A 22,356-nucleotide genomic window follows, 5' to 3' on the forward strand; every position below is an offset into this window, starting at 1 on the left:
TCGTGAAGTAATTCGAAAGGGCAAAACACCTGTCACAGCATGAGGTGTAACGCTAAATCTGCAGAAAGTCGGTCACTGTTGTTTTCCATGGTTCTGATTAAGATTTCTGATTGAATTGTACTTTTTATAAATTGCTGTGTGGAACTTGCGGTTGCTGTGTCTACTAGGGGCAGTGCCGTGTAGGCATAGGCAAGCTAGGTGGACGTCTTAGGGTGCCACCAGCTGAAGGGGTGCCAGTGAGCACTCGTACTTGCACTACATTTAGCAGGGTTGTGGTAAAGAGTGACACGGTTACCCTGTAATATAATTGCCTCCCTCATTAGATCCCCAACATTATTGGGCTAGAGTACTGTTGTGGCGAGTGGGGCGACTTAAGTGAAGTGAAGTGAAGTGACATTCAGCCAAGTATGGTGACCCATACTCAGAATTTGTGCTCTGCGTTTAACCCATCCGAAATGCACACACACAGAGCAGTGAACACACACACACACACTGTGAGCACACACCCGGAGCAGTGGGCAGCCATTTATGCTGCGCCGCCCGGGGAGCAGTTGGGGGTTCGATGCCTTGCTCAAGGGCACCTCAGTCGTGGTATTGAAGGTGGAGAGAGCTCTGTTCATGCACTATCCCCACCCACAATTCCGTCCGGCCCGAGATTAGAACTCACAACCCTTAGATTGGGAGTCCAACCCTCTAACCATTAGGCCACGACTTCCCACAAAGCCACTATCTGAGGAACCTGGGCTCTCATAACACCTGAGTAGTGCCACATACTGATCGACTCCATGCCACACCACATTGCTGCATTTTCCTAATACCCATTGATTTTCAATGGGGTGAAGTGGTTCTTGAAGCACTGACTCTAGCTGCAGTCCACTCTTTGTGAATGTCCCCCACATTTTTGAATGGGTTTTGTTTCACAATCCTCTCCGTTTATCCCTATTGCTTGTACACTTTTTTCTACCACATCTTTTCCTTCCCTTTGACTCTCTATTAATGTGCTTGGACACAGAAGTCTGTGAACAGACAGCCTCTTTTGCAATGACCTTTTGTGTCTTACCCTCCTTGTGCAAGGTTTCAATGGTCGTCTTTTGGACAACTGGCAAGTCAGCAGTCTTCCCCATGATTGTGTAGCATACAGAACTAGACTGAGAGACAATTTAAAGGCTTTGCAGGTTTTTTTAGTTAATTAGCTGATAAGAGTGTGCGTGGCACCAGGTGTCTTCAATCTTGAACCTTTTCACAATATTCACATTTTCTGAGATACTGAATTTGGGATTTTCCTTATAGTTGTCAGTTATAAACATCAAAATTACAAGAAATAAACATTTGAAATATATCAGTCTGTGTGTAATGAATGAATATAATGTACAAGTTTAACTTTTTGAATGGAATTAGTGAAATAAATAAACTTTTTGATGATATCCTAATTATATGACCAGCACCTGTATATACATAATCGATTATAACTTATGACATTATTAGCATACGCACTTGACATGATAGTATTAAGGGCTGCATTTACACATTTGGGATAAGCGATCACCGTGATCATCTAATAATGCAGATCGGATCATCACTCAATCACTTGGCAACAGCCACTAACTTTTCTATCTGGATAACCGATCAGATCTGTCTTTCCCGTGCAATATTTAAATAGATATGCTGAGAATGGCCTGGTGCAAAGTCAACCAGAAGAAGTGGGTTTTCTTTTGAAAAGCATTTCCAGTGCCGGGACATTTTTACAAATCAAAGACAAGTATAGGAGTATAACTAGTCTCCACACAGGTGTTCTCTTTTTTTTTCTGAAAGTTTGTGAGAAAAGGGGCAGTGTTTTTTGCGTGATGTCAACCTGCAAATGCAGACATGATGGCTGGATTGCGTTTACATTACACTGAGATCCGATCACAATGTGTCCTCAACTACCTCTGGATCAGGACATGCGGATCGGATAATATTCGACACTTGTCTTTTCAATGTGTATGTGGACAACATCAGAATACATGTCGCATGTTAATGCCAAGGGTAAACGCTGCCAAGAACCACTCTCTATTATTAAATCGGATCTTTTCTTTTTATCGCATATGTGTGTGCACTATAGAGACAAACGCAAACACAATTATTTTTAAAAGTAGCCTGCTCATATAATTTAATAAAAATGCAAAAGATTAATTTCATATAATCTTCATTTCAATCAGGACCACTTCCGTCAAGTATATTTTATGCCAAATATATTGCATATAATTAGTGTTGGCGGTATGGTTATGTTCTGGGCAACACTCCACACACCTGTCCATGCAGCTATGCTTGGACAGAGCAGGGAGAGCAGCAAGACAAACCCCCTTGGGCTACAGAACATTATAAGCATACATAATTACAATTCACAATTACATGAGTTGTAAACAAAATTTGATAGAGACTGCTTCCAATTCCAGTTCCAAGGAAGAATAAAGTTAGATTGGATTACAGGTTCAGTTTGTGGAGTTGGGGTTGGAGGAGAGAGTTAATTGCAAGCAGCGATGCGATGGAAGCATGACTGACGTGGCCTGATTGAACTAACGCGATGCTCGATGCATTGTGATGCATCGTGATATCCAATTGAATTGAATCGTTGACATGATAATCATATTCAAATTTAATTTGTGAAACCAGTGCCGATTCACACCCCTAGTGTCTACTGAAGACAGAGGTAAGAATTGTAGTCCCCTGTTTTGTTGCAACAGATGCTGTAAAGGCTACCTCTGACTATTTCCTATAATAGTCAGTGAGTGTTAGAGCATATCAAATGTCCCAGATAGTCTCAAAAGGGATCACAATGTCTATCGCTAGTTTTTCCTAAGGTGCAGAAGTTAAAGGAACAGGCTGGAGCATAACTGACAGGCAGTAATTTTCTCCTGCTAGTGTGTCCATTTTGTGCCACCAATACATTTCATGCAGGCGTGGCATTGTCCTTACATTCCCATGATGGCCCTCATGTGCAATGCAGACCAATGACTCACGCATTTCCCCAGGTACCACCAATCGAGACCCTCTAAACACAAAATCAGCTTGCACACTGAACTTATGTCTGAGCTTGTAGTACAGGCAAAGAACAGGATCCAAAGCTGAAGAAGATGGAGACCATCCACTCGCAATTTGTGTGCGCGGTGCAGAGCATTCAGAAAAGTAAGCAAAGGCAGCAAGCTCATCCTGGGATATAGCAGTCAGACCAGAGGACAGGAAAGCTACAAACTCAGGCTCTGTATCCAACTCAGCATCCGAAGTTAGAGGTATGGGCAAGTGGGACAGACAATAAGCAGTGTGCTTTTCAGATCCAGCATGGTACTCAACAGTATAGTTGATACAAAGCAATCGAGCAACGCCCTGTGCTATGTGCATACCAGCTCTGTTAGTCCATTTTGTGGTCAGCAGCGTCGTAAAGGCTTTATTGTTAGTCCACAGAGTAAATCTGCGGCCCCACAAGAATGTCCTCCACCTTTCCACTGCCCAAACGCATGCCAGAGCCTCCTTTGAACAGTGGAATATTTCTGTTCAGCTGAGGTGAGTGTTCTGGATGCGAAAGCGACAGTATGTTCTTGACTATCAGTGCATATTTCTGTGAAGATAGCACCTAGTCCGTAAGCAGACGGGTCAGTAAAAATGACCACTGGCAGACTGGGTCAAATAGTGCAAGAGCAGGACTATGTACCAGCAGCTTTGTTTTATCAGCTAAGCTTTGTTGAGCTTCATCAGACCAGAGAAATCCATTCTCATCACTCAGGCATGCACACAGAGGCATCACTATGGTAGCGCAATTGGGAATAAATTTGTTGTACCATGAGAGTAGGCCCAGCAGAACCCACAACTGAACAGCATACGATGGTGCAGCTGCATCGATTATTGCCAAGAGATGTTCCTGATCCAGCTAAATACCCTGTGATGTCACCATGTGTCCTAAAAACTGAATTGACATTTAGACTCATTCAGCACCAACCCAGTGTAGTGTATCAGACCCAAACCAGACAAATTAAAGACTCTATCAGGAGCAAGGTTGAAATATAAAGAGCCAAATTTCACACTAAATCTCAAGACAACAGAATGTTGTAAATCACGCACCTGATGGAATTTACAGCTGATTAGAGAACCGGCTTTACTTATGAGATGCAAATTAATCAACGGTGATATATATCGTGCACCCCTATGAAAAATATAAAGACAGGTTTGCAATCTTAACATTAGAAAATACAACACAGCATGACATGCATACAAAATACTGAAGTGCTTAAGTTTGGTTAAAACATTTGTAGATATCTATTGTATGACAGCATTACAAACATTGCCTGATATAGTGGCTTTCTCATGTTTGTGGGCTTTATGTAAAAAAACAAAAACCTTGCTTTAAACATTTTCGCTAGGTAACTGAGTAAATAAAAACACAATACTAACATTTCAATGGGAATTCCACCACATAACTCTCACCAGGGGCCTATACCATGAAGCTAGATTAGCTGGCTAGCCAGGTAAGTTTGCACCAATCCTGGGTTTTAGGTACCACGTAAGTGGCTTGGCTTTTAGTGGCATTCATTGCCATAGTAATTTACACTCCACGGCTAACCTGCTCCATGGCAGGTTATGTTCTGGGTTAGAGATCTCAAACTGAAGTTGGACCAATCAGATGTGAGAAAAGTGACACATGTCTGGCACAAAGTCACTCCCCCAGGTTATCTTGCTGCATATTAAAGGTCACAAAAAAAGTCTGGCTTTAATGATAATTACTGAGTCACTATATGATTTATATAATTATTAAGATGATGATTTTTATTATTTATCTATTACACACAAGCAATTTTAGTTTAACAGTTATTATAAATAATTTATTTTAAATAAATATGAATGTATACAGATCATCTAATATAAATAAGCTGTAGTATCAATAGATTGTACTATTTAAAAAAAAAAAACCCTGACCTTACATGTTCGAGTCATTTTCAAATGTATAAACTAGTTTCATTTGTGACTGCACTGATAGAGCAAGAACATTTATTTTATTTGTCCTCTTTCATGTCTAATATTACGTTTAAATTAGTATTTCTTTAATCTCTTAACCTTTAGCAAAATCTTTATCCTTTAGTTTTGAATCTCGCTGGGTCTCTCGCGAGAAGTAAATCAAACTTCCTTTGTGTTGCAAGGCTCGTGATTGGCTGTTCCAGTGTTGTCACACATGAATCACTGGCGAACAACCCTGTAACTCTAAATTGGCTACCATCATGATACAGGCCCCTGTTTGCCAGTGTTTGACCCATGCCTGTTATGACCATGTCTCTGTCTAAAAAAAAGCTTGCACGTGAATTAACTAATTAATACACTGAATTGTGCCATTAAATGATTACATTTCTCCTACACACATCATACCAAATAGAATCATTGTTCATGCAGTTGAATATACTTAAAAAATGTAAATGGCTGTGTGATTTCTTTCAGAAACCTGCAGAATTTGATGCGTTTGTAGACAAAATTTGCACATCTCCTCCCACTTCCTCCCTGTCTTCCCTTGTTGCCGAAGATTACACTTTAAAATGACTGGTCAAAAAATGCAGTGAGAAAATCTTGTTTATCATGAAATGCACCTACAAGTGATGTTAATGAAGTCACTTGTATATTAATTTGTGCACTAATGATACAGTCACTATTTGACACTCAAACATAGCTGAACATATTGACAAAGAATCTTGTAATGCTGTTTATTCTAAGATTGAGAGTTTTGGCTGATTATTGCAAAAAACGCTTTCTGACACTGTGTCCAGGTAAGAACTTAACAATTCGTCACCAGCTTTAGTTCACCATTTTAAAATACATTTTACAAGATGAGGATTAAATCTGATTTGTTGCATGGATTAATGTATTAAAGAAACATAAATAAAATACTACTGTTTAAATTAAATAAATATTAAATATTTGATTTTAAATTTTAATTCTGAATACAATACATTGATTAAAGTGTGAATGAAATGTGAATGAAATCCTAAATGTTATGAGAGGAGAACATTTAAAAAGGTTTTACTGGTAACTCATGATTTAGCAGAAAAAAATTTCCAAATCTATGTCTGAAATCTGTGTTCCTTTTATGACTACGTAAACCTTATCAGTTTAATGTACCCTCTTGGTTGCCAGACAACACTCATCATGTTTATCTAACTGTGATGTGAAGCTTGTGAGACTTGCATGGTAACCACACGCTTATGGTGTGATTGTGTACAGATCAAAGTTGAGTGCATAAGCATAATCATATGAAAGCTGCTGTAGACCTACAGAAGAAACACTGAAAAAGCACCTTTAAAGGATTTATCTGTCTTGCTTGTAGAATGATCTCCAATCCAACTCTTTCCCCTCAATCCAACTCCAATACCTCAATGTCCTATGAGAAAACAACAATAGACATTGTCTTCTACTCAATCGTAGTTCTCCTTGGCACCACTGGGAACTCTTTGGTCATCTGGGTAGCTGGATTCTGCATGAAACCCACCGTCACAAATGTTTGGCTGGTGAATCTCGCTGTAGCAGACCTGATCTTCTCCCTGACACGAGTCACTTCTCTCATCAAAAGCATCTTCTTCGACCACTGGCCTTTTGGAGTTTTTCTCTGCAAGTTCAATGGTTTCTTCAAGTATGCCAACATGTTCTGCAGTGTTTTTCATCTGGCTGTCATCAGTGTGGATCGAGCTCTCTGTATCTGGCGTCCAGTGTTCACCAGAAAACGCCGGACGTTATGTGCTGCTCGTGTGGTCAGTGTGGGAGTTTGGATTGTGGCAGTGATGTTAAGCTCACCGTACTTTTTGTACCGACAGGTCTTCCTTGAAAAGAACAACTTGAGCCACTGCTCATTCAAGGTAAGAATGGTGTTATAAATTACTGCATGTGCCAGCCTTCGTTAGCTTGCATAAGGACTAATTTTAGTATTATATATTCATAATTGTATTTTCAGGAGAAAGGAGAAGAAGAAGGAGATGGCAGTTCAGCAAAGTATGTCTACTATTTAAATCGTTTCATCTGTGGATTCTTGTTGCCCTTCCTGGTCATCCTAATCTGTTATATACTAGCTGCTGTTGGGATACGCAGAACACGGCTCTCTGGAAAATCAAGGCCTCTTCGGATTCTTGTCGTTTTGGTCTGTGCCTTTTTCTTATGCTGGGCTCCCTATCATATTCTAGGACTGGTCAAGTTGGTGAATAGAAACAACAAGGCAGTAAAAGAAGGATGGGCTATGGTTTCAAACTTAGCTTATTTCAACAGCTGCATTAACCCGGTTCTGTATTTCTGCATGGGATTGGATTTTAGTCGATGCTGCAACCAAAGTTTGTCTGGGATTTTTCGCAGAGCACTTGTGGAGGAAAGCCACAGTCTCTCACAGCAAGTCACTAGAGAAGAAAACTGTAATTCCATTCCAAAGACTTCAGATACTGAGGGTGAAACTAAAGTTTAAGAGATGAATATCTAACATCTAGATTAATAGCTAACAAAAATGAAAGGTTAACACACCTCAGTGTCTTCTAGCTAGCTTGAATCAGTAGATGGAGCCTTTATATGGCAAAATGCTCAAATTAAGGTAATTTATATGTAATTTTTTCAGACAAATGTTTATGTGACAATTGTAAACTTTCATGGTTATGTTTGCCTACATGTTTGTTTGTTTGTTAATTAACAGTCAGGAAGAGAAAGAGGAAATTATGTGGGAAAGGGCAAACGTTTTAGACCAGGATTGCATTATGACTGGGGTTAATCTGAGTTCATTTTTATTATTATTCATTTTATTCCTGTAATATTTGCCTTTGCAATAAATACAGTATATGAAAAAAATGTGTCTGGTGTAATTACTCTTCATTAGAAGAAATCTAATAAAGACTTTCAAAAGTTTATTCAAGTTCAAATTCTGATTGTGATGTCTAATGTGGTGAATCAAAACCCCTAATCCTTTAACTCTTAACCTGTTAACTGTCACTCACGTTTTTGAAGATAGACTTGAATGTTCATGATACAAACCTAAATTTTTATAATTCATGACTGAAAACATTTTGTAACATGATTTTGATGTGCCATTTACATGGTAATGCAATGTCTGATTTTAAAATGGGTTTTAAAGGATGAATTTTGAGATTTTATGTTTTCAAGTGATACATAACTTCTGATGATTTCTAAACAAAGGTCAAAGCTCCTTTTGTAATGTAGATTTCTGAGGGTGCACTCTTGTCATAAATTGATCTCTTACTTTTCCTACATAATTTTTAACAACAAATATTGGTATAATATATATTTGGGAGTCTTAGACCTTTCCAACGATATATAGTTTGTCAAGATTAGATTAAATTTGATTGTAATATAGTATAGTCAGCGTAGGCATCCCGTATACGGGATGGGGTGACATTTAACAGGTTAATGGCATTACTGAGCAAACTTAAAATAACTCAACTAACATCTGCAGTGACACTGCAACATTAAAGATTGAGCAGTATTGAAAAATAACAAAGTGTACAAAAATGTCACTAAGACATTTGAAAAATAAATAATTAATTGTTCAGAAGTGAAGTTTGGGAAGAAAGGGATAGTTCACCCAAAAATCAAAATGATGTCATTAATAACTCACCCTCATGTCGTTCCAAACCCATAAGACCTCCTTTCATCTTCGGGACACTGTTTAAGATATTTTAGATTCAGTCCGAGAGCTCTCAGTCCCTCCATTGAAGCTGTGTGTGAGGTCTATTGTCCATGTCCAGAAAGGTAAGAAAAACATCATCAAAGTAGTCCATGTGACATCAGAGGATCAGTTAGGATTTTTTGAAGCATCGAAAAACACATTTTGGTCCAAAAATAGCAAAAACTACGAATTTATTCAGAATGGTCTTCTTCTCTTCCTGGTCGGTTGCGAGATTTCAAAATACTGCAGTTTAGTGATATCCGGTTCGCGAATGAATCACTCAATGTAACCGGATATTCTAGAACCAGTTCATCAAATCGAACTGAATCATTTGAAGCTGTTTGCGCATCCAATAAACATTAATCCACAAATGCCTTAAGCTGTTAACTGTTTTAATGTGGCTGACACTCCCTCTGAGTTCAAACAAACCAATATCCCGGAGTAATTCATGTACTCAAACAGTACACTGACTGAACTGCTGTGAAGAGAGAACTGAAGATGAACACCGAGCCGAGCCAGATAACGAACAACAGACTGACACGTTCTCGAGTGAAGAACCGTTTCTGTCAGATGCGTCCGATTCGAGAACCGAGGAGCTGATGATACTGCACATATGTGATTCAGTGTGAAACAGACCGACACACAGGGCGTCTGAACCGCACTGATTTTTTTGGTGATTGATTTTGAACTGATTCTGTGCTAGTGTTATGACCGAAGGTCAAGTCGAGTGCAAAAGAACCGGTGAACCGTTTTCTTCAACCGGTTTATTGAATCGAACTGTCCGAAAGAACTACTGATGATCCGAAAACCGATGCAACCAGTTCTTGACTCGAGAACGAATCAATCCTTCGTTTATTATCTGGCTCGGCTCGATGTTCATCTTCAGTTCTATCTTCACAGCAGTTCAGTCACTGTATTGTAAATGAATTACTCTGGGATATTGGTTTGTTTGAACTCAGAGGGAGTGTCAGTCACATTTAAAAAGTTAACAGCTTAAGTCATTTGTGGATTAATGTGTATTGGAGACGCAAACCATTTCAAACGATTCAGTTCGATTTGGTGAACTCGTTCGAGAATATCCAGTTACATCGAGTGATTCGTTCGCGAACCGGATATCACTAAAATGCTTTGTTTTGAACTCTCTAACAACAGACACAGAAGAGAAGACAATGCTCAATAAAGTCATAGTTTTTGCTATTTTTGTACCAAAATGTATTTTTGATGCTTCAAAATATTCTCACTGACCCTCTGATGTCACATGGACTACTTTGATGATGTTTTTCTTACCTTTCTGGACATCGACAGTATACCGTACACATAGTTTTAATGGAGGGACTGAGAGCTCTTGGAGAAAAACCTAAAATATCTTAAACTGTGTTCCAGAGATAAACGGAGGTCTTACGGGTTTGGAACAACATAAGGTTGAGTCATATATGACATAATTTTGATTATTGGGTGAACTAACCCTTTAAGAATAATTTGACAGAATATTGTGTGATTTTGATATAAAATATTTTAGAAAAATGTATTTACATATTTGCCTAAACACACATATGAGATGGAAAGTGAGATATTTGGATATAATTCCTCTGCAGTTTTGAAAGAGTAACTATTGAAATAGGCTATGTCATAAAAAGCCATCTTGAAAGTAGAACATTTAATACAATGCATAGTAGCCTACATAAGGAACAGTTTATGAAAGTAATAATTCAGTTAGCAGAAATTTAGATGACAAGTTAGTAAACTGTGCTCAAAAGATGTGAGCAAATATAAATTGTGTTTTGTATCAGAATCATACAGTAGCTAGATCTACAGAACATAGCTGCTATAGTTATCACTTTTTTTCTTTTTTTTTTTTTTTACAAATGAACATATTACAGTTGCATATTGTATACAAATATATGTTAGATTTTGAAGCTGGTAGTAAAATAGAGTAGACTTACATTTATAATATTTAAATATTGTGACACGTGTCCCGAGTCACCTCATCAGCGTCGCCCTGGAAACGCACGAAGAACACCTGGAAACCTCATCACCGGCTGATCGGTCACGGCTGCCGTCAATCAAGCGGCGGGATACACAAGTGAGTGATCTCTCCAGAAGACTGGATGCTAATGCTGTTCTCCGTGTTCCCTTACAGAAAGCTCGTGACCGATCAGCACCCCCACGCACGGACACGCCGCACTTGGGACACCATCACGACCAGCGCACCAGCACCTCCTACTCCTGACCACGGAACTCTCACACCCGAATAAACCCACCCTCCGGGGCTTTACTTTGCACTCCTTGCTGTCGTGTGATTCTTCACCCCGTGACAATATATTATCATATTTACATCGCAAACTAATGAAAATAATCTTTAGATATACATGTTTTCCTTAAAAGGCTGTATTTTTATGAACCGTTAGCTTAAAAATTAGCATTTTTTTACTTTGGCTTTGGTCGAATGAATTGTATTTATAACACATTTTATTTGTATCACAAAAATTGTTTCATTTCAAAAAATAACTTGGAGACTGTACCTCCACACGGCCCTGAAATCACAAGACTCTTCCATGGTCTTGTTGTTACATTTTTGTTGTTTAAGTACCCAACTTTAACATACAATATAAATATATTAATAATATATGAATGTGCCAAAGCCACACTTCACTTACAAAATTTCTGTTTACATAAACAAGTAAAGATGTATACTTTTATGCTTGTCTCCTCCCTCCCACTGAAAAGAGGAGAGGAGAGCAACTGAAAGTGATGTCAATGAACGAGCCACTGATTTATTTATGAACATAGCAAAATTACATTTTAACAGTCAAACACAGCTGTTGACTCAGTCACAAAGGATCATCCAGTGTTGTTTCCTTGAAGACTGATGTTTAGTCTGATTTGTGAAAACGCTGATTTGTACAGGTAAGAACATTAACGTCATTCCCTCACCAGATTGTCTACAGTTCTGTAAAGTCTTACTATTGATTTGCTATGCAGTGCAATAAATGCTTGCTTAAATTGTCAGGTTAAATTTGTGTGAATATTTTACTCCAGAACATCTTGTTTTTAATACAGCCAACATTAGGATGATGTAACTGGGGATAACGTAACTATGATTTATGAAATCCTAAATCTTTATGTCTGTGATTTCATAAAGTAAATCAAAATATAATACTTACACTTACATGTGGCATAACGAGTGCTCTTTTAAACACATTTTGAAGTGCAACATGAATTTCTACCGCCTGACACATATCTTGGTTGCATCTCGCAAAATGATGATAATTATATGTCAGAAATTTTTTAGGGTACCCATAATGAATCAACCATTCAAGTTAGCTGATAGAAATTGACAGCAAGACTGTTGTTTAAACTGAAATAACATTCCCTGAGTTATCTCTTGATCATAGAATGACCTTCAAAACAGCTCTTCTCTTCCACACCCACTCTGAGGTCTCAAACCACCATGCAATCACTACAGTGGACATTGAAGCCATTATGGACAAGGTTAGCATTGCCTTCCTCACCATCATTACTCTCCTCGGGACCATTGGGAACTCTGTGGTCATCTGGGTGGCCGGCTTCCGCATGAAACCCAAAGTCACTAACATATGGCTGGTGAATCTCGCTGTAGCAGACCTGATCTTCTGCCTGACACGAGTCATATCACTCATCTCAAGTCTGTTCTTCGACTACTGGGCTTTTGGAGTTTTTCTCTGCAAGTTCAATGGTTTCTTCAAGTATGCCAACATGTTCTGCAGTGTTTTTCATCTGGCTGTCATCAGTGTGGATCGAGCTCTCTGTATCTGGCGTCCAGTGTTCACCAGAAAACGCCGGACGTTATGTGCTGCTCGTGTGGTCAGTGTGGGAGTTTGGATTGTGGCAGTGATGTTCAGCTCACCGTACTTTGTATACCGACAGGTTTTCCTTGACAAGAACAACTTGAGCCACTGCTCATTCAAGGTCAGAATGGCATAACAAATTACTGCATGTGCCAGCCTTCGTTAGTTTGCATAAAGATTAATTTTATTATTATGTATTCATAATTGTATTTTCAGGAGAAAGGAGAAGAAGAAGGAGATGGCAGTTTAGCAAAGTATGTCTACTATTTAAATCGTTTCATCTGTGGATTCTTGTTGCCCTTCCTGGTCATCCTAATCTGTTATATACTAGCTGCTGTTGGGATACGCAGAACACGGCTCTCTGGAAAATCAAGGCCTCTTCGGATTCTTGTCGTTTTGGTCTGTGCCTTTTTCTTATGCTGGGCTCCCTATCACGTTCTAGGACTGGTAAAATTGGTGAATAAAAACCACAAGGCTGTAAAAGAAGGATGGACTATGGTTTCAAACTTAGCCTATTTCAACAGCTGCATTAACCCGGTTCTGTATTTCTGCATGGGATTGGATTTTAGTCGATGCTGCAACCAAAGTTTGACTGGGATATTTCGCAGAGCACTTATGGAGGAAGGCCAAAATCTCTCACAGCAAGTCACTAGAGAAGAAAACTGTAATTCTATTCCAAAGCCTGCAGACACTGAGTGTGAAGCTAAAGTTTAAAAGATTAATATAACATCAAGATTAATATCTAATAAAAATGAAAAGTTAACGCACCTCAGTGTCTTCCAGCTATCTTGAATCAGTAGATGGAGACTTTATATTGCAAAATGCTGAAAGTAAGGTAATATATATATATATATATATATATATATATATATATATATATATATATATATATATATATATATATATATATATATATAAAATTTATACAAATATTTACATGAGAATTTAACATTTTTATGTTTATGTTTACCTGCACATTTGTTTGTTTATTAACAGGAAGGAAAAGAAAGAGGAATTTTTTTTTCAAGCTTAATATGTGTAAAAGGGTACAAATTTTAGAGCAGGAGTGCATTATGATGGGGTTAATCTGAGTTATTCATTTAATTCCTGTAATATTTGCCTTTGCAATAAATACACAGTGTATAAAAAAATGAGTCAATTGCAATTACTCTTCATTAGCAAAATCTGATAAAGACTTTCATTAGTTTATTTGTTCAAATTCTGATCTCTAATGTGGTAAAAATTTAATCTAAAACCCCTAATCCTTTAACTCTTAATGGCATTACTGAGCACACTTAAATAACTAACATCGGCAGTGACACTGCAACATTAAAAATTGAGCAGTATTGAAAAATAACAAAGTGTACAAAAATGGCCTTAAGACATTTGTATAATAAATACTGCATTGCTCAGAAGTAAATAATTTTACAGAATAGTGATTTTGATTTAAAATATTTGTGAAAAATTAATTTACATATTTGCCTAACCACTCATATTAGATGGCAGGTAAGATATTTGAATAGTCAACATTTTAACATTCAAACACAGCTGTAGACTCCGTCACAAAGGATCAGGGTGTTGTTTCCTTGATGGTTTAGTCTGATTTGTGAAAACGCTGATTTGTACAGGTAAGAACATTAACATCACTTCCTTACCAGATTGTCTACAATTCCATATAGCTTTCCTATTGATTTTCTATACAGTCAGTGCAAAAAATGCTGGCTAAAAATGTCAGGTTAAATATGTATGAATATTTTACTCCACAGCATCTAATTTTTAATAGAGTTCCTGTGGCTCAGTGGTTGAGCACTGCATTAGCAGCACAAAAGGTTGTGGGTTCAATTCCCAGGGAACATGCATACTGGTAAAAAACTTGTAGTCTGAATGTACTGTAAGTCAAGTGTCTTCTAAATGTAATACAGCAAACATTGGGATAATGTAACTATTATTTATGAAATCCTACATCTTTGTATCTGTGATCCATCTCAAGTATTTTCTTTGACCACTGGCCTTTTGGAGTTTTTCTCTGCAAATTCAATGGTTTCTTCAAGTATGCCAACATATTCTGCAGTGTTTTTCTTCTGGCTGTCATCAGTGTGGATCGAGCGCTCTGCATATGGCATCCGGTGTTAAAGGTTGCGTTCTTCGTGATCCCATGTTTCAAACTTTAGTTAGTGCGTAATGTTGTTGTTAGAGTATGAATAATATCTGTAAAATTATAAAGCTCAAAGTTCAATCCCAAGGGAGATATTTTATTTAACATAATTCGCCTACATCGAACGACCAGTTTGGATTACACCCCTCTACTTCCTTCATTAATAACGTCACTAGAACAGTTTTTTGACTAACGTCTGCCCACAAGAATACACAAAAAAGGGGGCGTGGTCTTGTTCGCTCTCACGGAGAAAATGAAGAGTTGCGTTTAGCGTGTGTTGGTCACCATGTCGTTGAAATGCTGTCATTTTCATCTCGGAGTCCAATCACCTTTGTTTGGCCTTCCCAGGGATGCTGTACTTAGAAATCAATGGTTACAATTTATGTTTAACTCGGTTCCCGAAGATTATAATCCACATGTGAAAACTATGTGCAGCACATTTTGCTGAGGACAGCTTCCTCAATCTCAATCAGTTTAATGCCGGATTCGCACAAAGATTATTCTTGAAAGATGGAGCAGTTCCCTCTTTGTCTGTAGAAGGCGTTGTTAATGGATCACAACCGGTAAGTGTATTTTATTATTTAAGTTGGTGCGATAAACAGTTTCTGTAACTTATTACACAAAGGGCAATGATATTTAGCTTTGTTAACTAGATTGGAGGGCTGTGCAAAAAATCGAATGCGATTTTCATGTGCATCTCGTCAGTAAAGGCGCTCCTGTAATTAGAAGTACATCTCCAGCATGTGCATTCAGATCAGGATTGCCAGGTTTTCAAAACAAATCCTGCCCAATTGCTTCTCAAAACTTGTCCAAAACTAGCCCAATCGCGTTTCCAGGAGTGCAACATGTGCTAAGCTGCAGTCGAATCACAACACAGGAACCGCTGGCGAAACACAAAACACTTTTCCCATTCCCTAAAATTCCCTCTTTACCGTCCAGATGGTTTAGATTTTTACATTTCGAGGAAGGAGGGGTAACAGAGAGGTCACGGATTTGCTGGAAGCACTTCACACACAAATGCTTCAAAAATTGGACAGAACACGAAATGGGGTTTGCGAGATATCTGTCATTAACAGATAACGCGGTCCCGTCAGTGTACACCGATGGTGCCTCACAAAGTTTGACGGTAAGTGGGACTGCTGGTGGTGTTTCAGGCGGCGAGTAATCCTCAACATCCCATTGTAAACTTGCGTTTAGATCTGCCTCCATTTCTGAATGAAACACCTACTTTTCTAGATCCAATCAGGTGCTAGTTGGAAAATAAAGCCACGCCCACTATTTTTCCTTGTTTAGTATTCCGTTTCTCTAGGAAATACATCACAACACTGGAGAAGTGGTTTGCAACTTCCGGTTCATGCGGACTTTAACAATTTATACCATTTGTTTTAAAACCTGCTTTTTAATTATAAGTTTAGCCTACATACTGACGTGCAAAACAATTCTAACTGATTAGGCTATCTCCCAATCCTTTGATAAACAGCCTATATAGAGTTTGTTCAAAAACAAAAACAATATACATCCAGTTTATAATCAAACTTATCTCTCTGTGTGTGTGTTTTTCTGCTCCATGTAACTTTGTTCTGTGTATTTGTCCTACCCTGTCAGATTGTGCTACTTATCATTAAAACAGTGGACAGTACAATTCGACAACAAAAAAATGCTACCGGTAAAATTATGGTTTATTAACACCTACACATACCACAACCGTAAACTTACATTTGCCTAATGTAAATACAGTAATTACGTGTTATATTTGCAGTTGAAGCTAGAAGGCTACAGTAAACCAACAATAATTATTTTTCTACCTTTTAGATTGTGTTTTGAAGGATTCCAAAACTTTTTTGTGTTGTGACCTAAATCTAAACATCTTTTATGTAAAATATCTTACTCCGGACAGTACTAAATAAAAAAATAACATGCATTTTGTATGATCTCTCTTATGTTGATATAATTATTCACATTTTCTCAGATTCTGCAAGGGGTCCCCAAACTTTTGCATGCCACTGTACTGAGAGAGAAATTTCACAGAAAATGATTTGATATGGAATTTTATTGAAAAAAAAAAAATATATGAAAAGTGAAATAAACTTTTGTCAAGACTGGTCTATTTATCTATTTATCTGTGCAGAATTATACAAATATATGTGCATGTGTAAAAAAGTCCTTTAATGCTGTTTTAAACTATTAATTTGTCTGTGTATTTTTGCAGTTTAGAGTTTTAGAGTTTTAACATTAAGGTCTGATGAAGGTCCTCTGAAGATATCCGTGCCAACACTTTCTGCTTCAGGTTAGCGACTTCCAACCACTCTCCTGGATTCATACAATCTGTGGGCACACATGTAGAATATCCCTGCAAAAGACAATTTTCAAATCATAAACTTTTAAATAAGTGTGAATATTATTTTCAGTATCAACTAAAAAGTAAAATAAATCCATTAAAGAATAAGCAATTATATTTACTTAGCTCTTTTTGTTCATTTGAACCATTGGTAGGTCACCACATTAATAATGCGAATAACAGGCGCACTTATATTTTTATTGTGCTTGTCATAAAGATAGCTGTGAGAGTGAATTTTAGTTTAGTCTGCATGCACATCCTGTTTTTTTTTCCTTCTGTTTTTGTTTTTTTTGTGTGAAACTACTTTATCAAAAGGTCAATCAAAGTCCTTTCAACCACATCCCACATCCTTTCATTCTGCACCATGAGAACATTTCATGACTTTTAACTTCTGTGAGTCAATGCAATCCTTTAAGCAACAGTATGTACATTTTCTACCTTGAAAAATCAGTTTCAAAATCCTTCTGATGGCACACTGAAATGACTTCTAATAATGTAAATGCATTGTTTTTTCCCCACGATCCTTAAAATGTCTTTTCAGGGAGTATGTAAGTTTGGTGACCAGGTACGAAATTCCCTTAAAATGGCAGACTGTTTTACGGCAAAACCAAATGCACGTGTAGGCTACAAATATCCGCAGTAATTAAAACAGTGTATTCCACAAACTTAAGGGGGATCCAAAGTAACAAAAATACACAGAACTACATGCGGTTGGTTTAGATAGCAGTCTATTTGGTATTCTATCACCTGCAATGAAGGTCATGAGCATGGCCACCCATCCCAGTATGTAGGACCAGGAGAAGCGCCAGTCTCCAAAACGCTTGCCCAGGAAGCTTAGGGTTACGCCAGTGTAGATCGCCATAGCAAGCAGCAAAAAAAATGCTGGGTGTGAAAAAAGTGATGAATTAAAATTGGACAGAGGAAACGTAGTGCCATCTATATTTTTGACTTTGTGAACAGTTTTTATTTATATTTAAATATGCTAAAAATCCACATTCTTCAGCTCATTGTGCATGTTTGTGACTCACTGGAGATGAAAAGCATGATTCCTGCTGCAAAGGAACGACTGAATCTCTCAAAGGCGGAAAAATGGGCAAATGAGAGGATGCCTGCCATGATGCCTGCAAAGCATGCCATTCCCGATAGGATCATAAACGCCCGTGTGGCATTCCAGTATGCTGGGGAAAGAGACAAGAAATGTTCTAACAGTCAATAAGTTTATGTTCATTCTCCTCCCATCCCAGCCAATCACTGTTTGTCTGATTTTTCTTATTTGATCTTTGAAGAACTGTCCCTACAAAATCACCTTGAACGAACCAGAGTACAGCTCCTGTAATCTCAGATGCCATCTTATGAGACCAGGGGTACAACTTTGGAACACCTGTTCAGAATACGACTGTGCTAAGAAAACTCAAACCAGAGTATGGAGCTCTGTATGGCAAAAAGAATAATGCATTGCCATCTACAGGCACAAATTGTCTAAATGCTCAAATGCAGGTGTCCGATTTATTTTATAATGATGTAAGGGACTTTTAAGTTCAAGTTGATTTAAAAAGCCATGAAAAATGCATATATTATAGACACATCAAAATATGTTTCTGGTGTTTGCATGAAGACATTTGCTTACCTATACTTGCTGTCTGCATGTAGCATTTGTTGGCCATGCAGTACCTCCACAGGCCCTGGTGGGCATAGCTGCCCGAGAGGCGATACTGCATCCAGTAGTCTGTCGCTGTGGAAACCACTATCAGGATGTTCCCAATAATGGCACAGAACAGGCCTCCACCCGTAAAGCTGTACATTCTGACACACGCTGTGACAATGCAGGAAGGAGATATGCACTATACACATAGGAGAGACATTTTAATTTTACAGACACAGATGCTAGCACAAACATTAATAAATGGGAAATACAAAATAATTCTTCAGTTAAAACTAAAATATAAATAAAACATCAAAAATAAAATCAATTCTCATCAAACAAACATTTGGCTAAAAGGTTAATTAAATATAAACACGCATCAATATTAATTTATCAATATAACTTTTTCTTTTTAAAGTTACTCAATTTAAACACAAAAAGCATTTCCGAAAAATATGCATAAAGCATTTCAAAAATAAATTTGCAGAAAAGAATTATGAATTTGGTATCGATATCTACTTTTTAAAAATAAACATATACTTTTTAAACATACACTTCACAATTGCAGATTTCTTTACACTTGCATAAATGATTTTATTTATCATGTTTTGAAATATGCACCAAACATATAAGGCAAACAAAATCTTGTAAACGAATACATAAAAAATATAAATAAAACATTTAAAAAAAAAAAATCTAACTAGTTTTCTCGTCAAACTATGTTAACAAAATTAAACATATTATATAAAATTAAATAATAACATGTAAAGTACATATTCATATACAAAATAATTACAGTTTCTCAAGTTAAACACAGAAGCATTTGGGAATTTTTTTAATACATTTCCAAAACAGCATTATGTATTATCTACAATAATTCAGCAATATCTACTCTTTAAAACATTCCTAAAGCTTTACATAATAGATTTCTAAATAGTTGCATAATTCATTTCGTTTATCAAATTTCTTCGCACAAGAAGCTTAAAAATATGGATGTTACAGCTTTTTCTGTATACTTCAAAATATTGTAATTGAGAAAGCCATCTTACTTAAACATCAGAGCTATTTTTGATATTCCAGGTTAGATAAAACATTTCTGCAATGTATTTAATTGGCACGCTTATCGTAAAATAACTACTAGTTCCATTTACACTGCATTTACGTTTCAATCAATGAATCAAATATTAAGAATTACAGATATATATATATATATATAAATATATATATATATATATATATATATATATATATATATATAGAAAAAAAGTGCTTTACATCGCTTACCTTGTTGCTTCTGAGGCAAATCCCTCTTTGCTTGCTTATCCTCTGGGGAAAGAGGGAGTGAGAGAGTGGAGAGGGAGAGAGAGATATTAAGAGAAATAGACAACCTCTGTTGCCCTTTTTTGTTGATGGTGGCAAAATCCTTTAAATGCTACCTCCTCTGTCCCTGAAACAAATACACTTGAACTGGTTAGGGCAGGGGCCCTGGTGTGTCCGACTTTTCACTATGTGTATGCATGATGTCAATGGTCCACCTTTTGTTTGAAGAGTAGACTGTTCTGTAGCTGCACATATTCAAAGGATTGCTTTGGTAAAGCTGTCAATGCAAAATGCTGAGTTGCATGCTTGCTTTGACAGAGGCCACAGCGTGGATGCCCATGGCATACCTATAGTTTAAAGTGCAATAAACTCAATGTTTCCTATTCCCAAATTAAATTACTGAATCAATTTTTAAATATAGTTCAACAACGAGGGAAAACTGCTTTTGAAAAAAAAAATGATCTGTAAATATGTGAATGAATCAAGTCAATGCTTACAAACAAGCTTTTAATATGGAGAACCCGTAGGAATGCATTTGACTTATTGCGACAAAAACAGCTTAACTGTATGATTGACAATCAGAACTGTTTAATCAAATTGCATGACTTTATTCGGTTGCATTTTATTTAACAGTATGTGTACTTAAATGTACTTATAGTGTACTTACAGTGTATTTATCTAAGAAAGTTCTGGTAATACAAGGTATCTACATGGGGTAGGGTTAGGTTTAGGGGTAGGTTCAGGGTTAGTACCTAGTTATTACATAGTTATTGTAATTACTATAATATGTACATAGTATGTACATGGGGAACAGGGCTGTAAAATAAAGTGCAACCCTTTATTCTTACAAATTACATTAATGTATATACAAATGTACTGTTTAGTGAAATTCTTGGGTCCTTGCTTTACAACAAAGCAAGCAGTAATATCTCAACAATGCTGCAAAATATCCATCCACCAATTTTCTACACCCTCTTATGGAATGCTGGAGCAAAATAAATCCACATATTAAATATTTATAAAGAACACATACATACAATGCACAGAATTAAAATACCTGTTAACAATAAAGAATAACTGCATGGTCAACAGGACAGTTAACAGTCTCTTCAGATATTATCCAAAAGCACTAGACACTTGCATTTTAATAAACTTTCATTTTGTACAAAAAATAAAGGTTAAATAAAACCTTTAATATTTTGTTTGGGGGTTTTCAGTGAATGCTGAATGAAAATTATAAGAAATAACAGAAAAAAAAGCTTGTATTGTAGGGACGAATTCTAGTGACAATCTGTTTAAAGTGATGCTTTGCCAAACATGTCTAATACTACTTGGATTTCTCCTCCCATAAACATCAGATTTATATGAAATAACTGTCCACCACGCAATTTTCAACATTATTTTAATTCAGAAAAAATGGAACCCTTAAGGTGTATGAGCTGGACATACTGCATGTTCAAATTCATATTCCATGTTGTCAAATGTCTTTGACTTCAGCTGTTCATCGCGTTAACTTCTCAAACAATGTATATAAAATACACTGCTTAATTATTTCAAGGCTAAAAAAAGAAATTTGGTATTGATTTCAACAGCTCAATTTGCCATTCAGCAGCACAGTCTTGTGACTACAGCAGTGCGAGTTCAGGAAAATAGAGAAGTAGCCTACTGTTGGGAAACGCTTGCTTTCATAATTTCATGTTTAGGCATATTAATGAAAACTTGTTACGCGTGTAGGCTATATCGAGTTAATAATTCGGAGTATTTGTGTAAATGAGGTTAGCATGTTCATTCACATTACAGTTTTTAAAATAAAATGTCTATTTCCTATCCACCACTCTTGCGTTCGTGTCATGTGGTTTGACCAAAAACCCGGATTGGATCGCTGGGGTCACCTGAGAAAAATCACCACTCGTCATATTCGTTATTCCTCGTGCTGATGTGACCAAGGAAAATCTTATATTTTGTGCACGTTATAAGTTTTGAATTAACACGCGACCAGGTTCTAAGTCGTGGCGAAACACAAGGTAAGTTTTCAAGTTCACTTATTTATGAAAAGACATTTCAAAGCATCATGACAGTCATCATAAAATTCGCGAGGCTGTTATAGCAATAGGTTAGTTGGATCTGATTTGAACTTAAATTCCCAGTTTTAGCGTTGAAAGTCTATCGCAATAATATATCGTTAGACTCCCTATTTGTTCTGTTTCTAGCCCGTAATGTTACCTGCGAAATACAAGTTCTCTCATAGTACGTATTCAGCCATGGACGTGTTGTTTTATCTATCTACCAAAAATATATTATTGTTTCTAAACCTAAAACACACTTTGTTTTAAATAAGCACTCCACTCCATATCTTATTAACGGCAGCTCTATAATGTGGCTGCTTGCGGATGGATACGTAAAAAC

At 37.0% G+C, this 22,356-nt stretch overlaps 3 protein-coding genes across 4 annotated transcripts; 2 read left to right on the forward strand and 1 right to left on the reverse strand.

Annotated features, from left to right (window-relative positions):
• Positions 1-5,658: 5,658 nt before the first annotated feature.
• On the forward strand, positions 5,659-7,516 carry LOC113061990 (C3a anaphylatoxin chemotactic receptor-like). Its single transcript, XM_026231489.1, has 3 exons — positions 5,659-5,783; positions 6,341-6,866; positions 6,962-7,516. The coding sequence occupies exons 2-3, from the start codon at positions 6,342-6,344 to the stop codon at positions 7,457-7,459; spliced, it is 1,023 nt and encodes a 340-aa protein (XP_026087274.1). The 5' UTR covers positions 5,659-5,783; position 6,341; the 3' UTR covers positions 7,460-7,516.
• A 4,548-nt stretch (positions 7,517-12,064) lies between these two features.
• On the forward strand, positions 12,065-13,209 carry LOC113061937 (C3a anaphylatoxin chemotactic receptor-like). Its single transcript, XM_026231449.1, has 2 exons — positions 12,065-12,616; positions 12,712-13,209. Exons 1-2 carry the CDS (start codon positions 12,065-12,067, stop codon positions 13,207-13,209), a joined length of 1,050 nt encoding a protein of 349 aa, XP_026087234.1.
• A 3,473-nt stretch (positions 13,210-16,682) lies between these two features.
• Positions 16,683-20,349, reverse strand: LOC113062338 (lens fiber membrane intrinsic protein-like). Of its 2 annotated transcripts, XM_026232124.1 has the most exons (6): positions 19,915-20,349; positions 18,616-18,829; positions 18,295-18,369; positions 18,017-18,166; positions 17,736-17,870; positions 16,683-17,000 (listed from the first exon to the last, which is right to left on the reverse strand). In XM_026232124.1, the coding sequence occupies exons 2-6, from the start codon at positions 18,788-18,790 to the stop codon at positions 16,939-16,941; spliced, it is 597 nt and encodes a 198-aa protein (XP_026087909.1). In that variant the 5' UTR covers positions 18,791-18,829; positions 19,915-20,349; the 3' UTR covers positions 16,683-16,938. The 2 variants fall into 2 exon arrangements, with proteins under 2 accessions (XP_026087909.1, XP_026087911.1); XM_026232126.1 differs by lacking the exon at positions 18,295-18,369 and having other exon boundaries at positions 19,915-20,324.
• Between the last annotated feature and the right edge of the window lie 2,007 nt (positions 20,350-22,356).

The sequence above is a fragment of the Carassius auratus genome, chromosome 44 (assembly GCF_003368295.1).
Source record: "Carassius auratus strain Wakin chromosome 44, ASM336829v1, whole genome shotgun sequence".
NCBI lineage: Eukaryota > Metazoa > Chordata > Actinopteri > Cypriniformes > Cyprinidae > Carassius > Carassius auratus.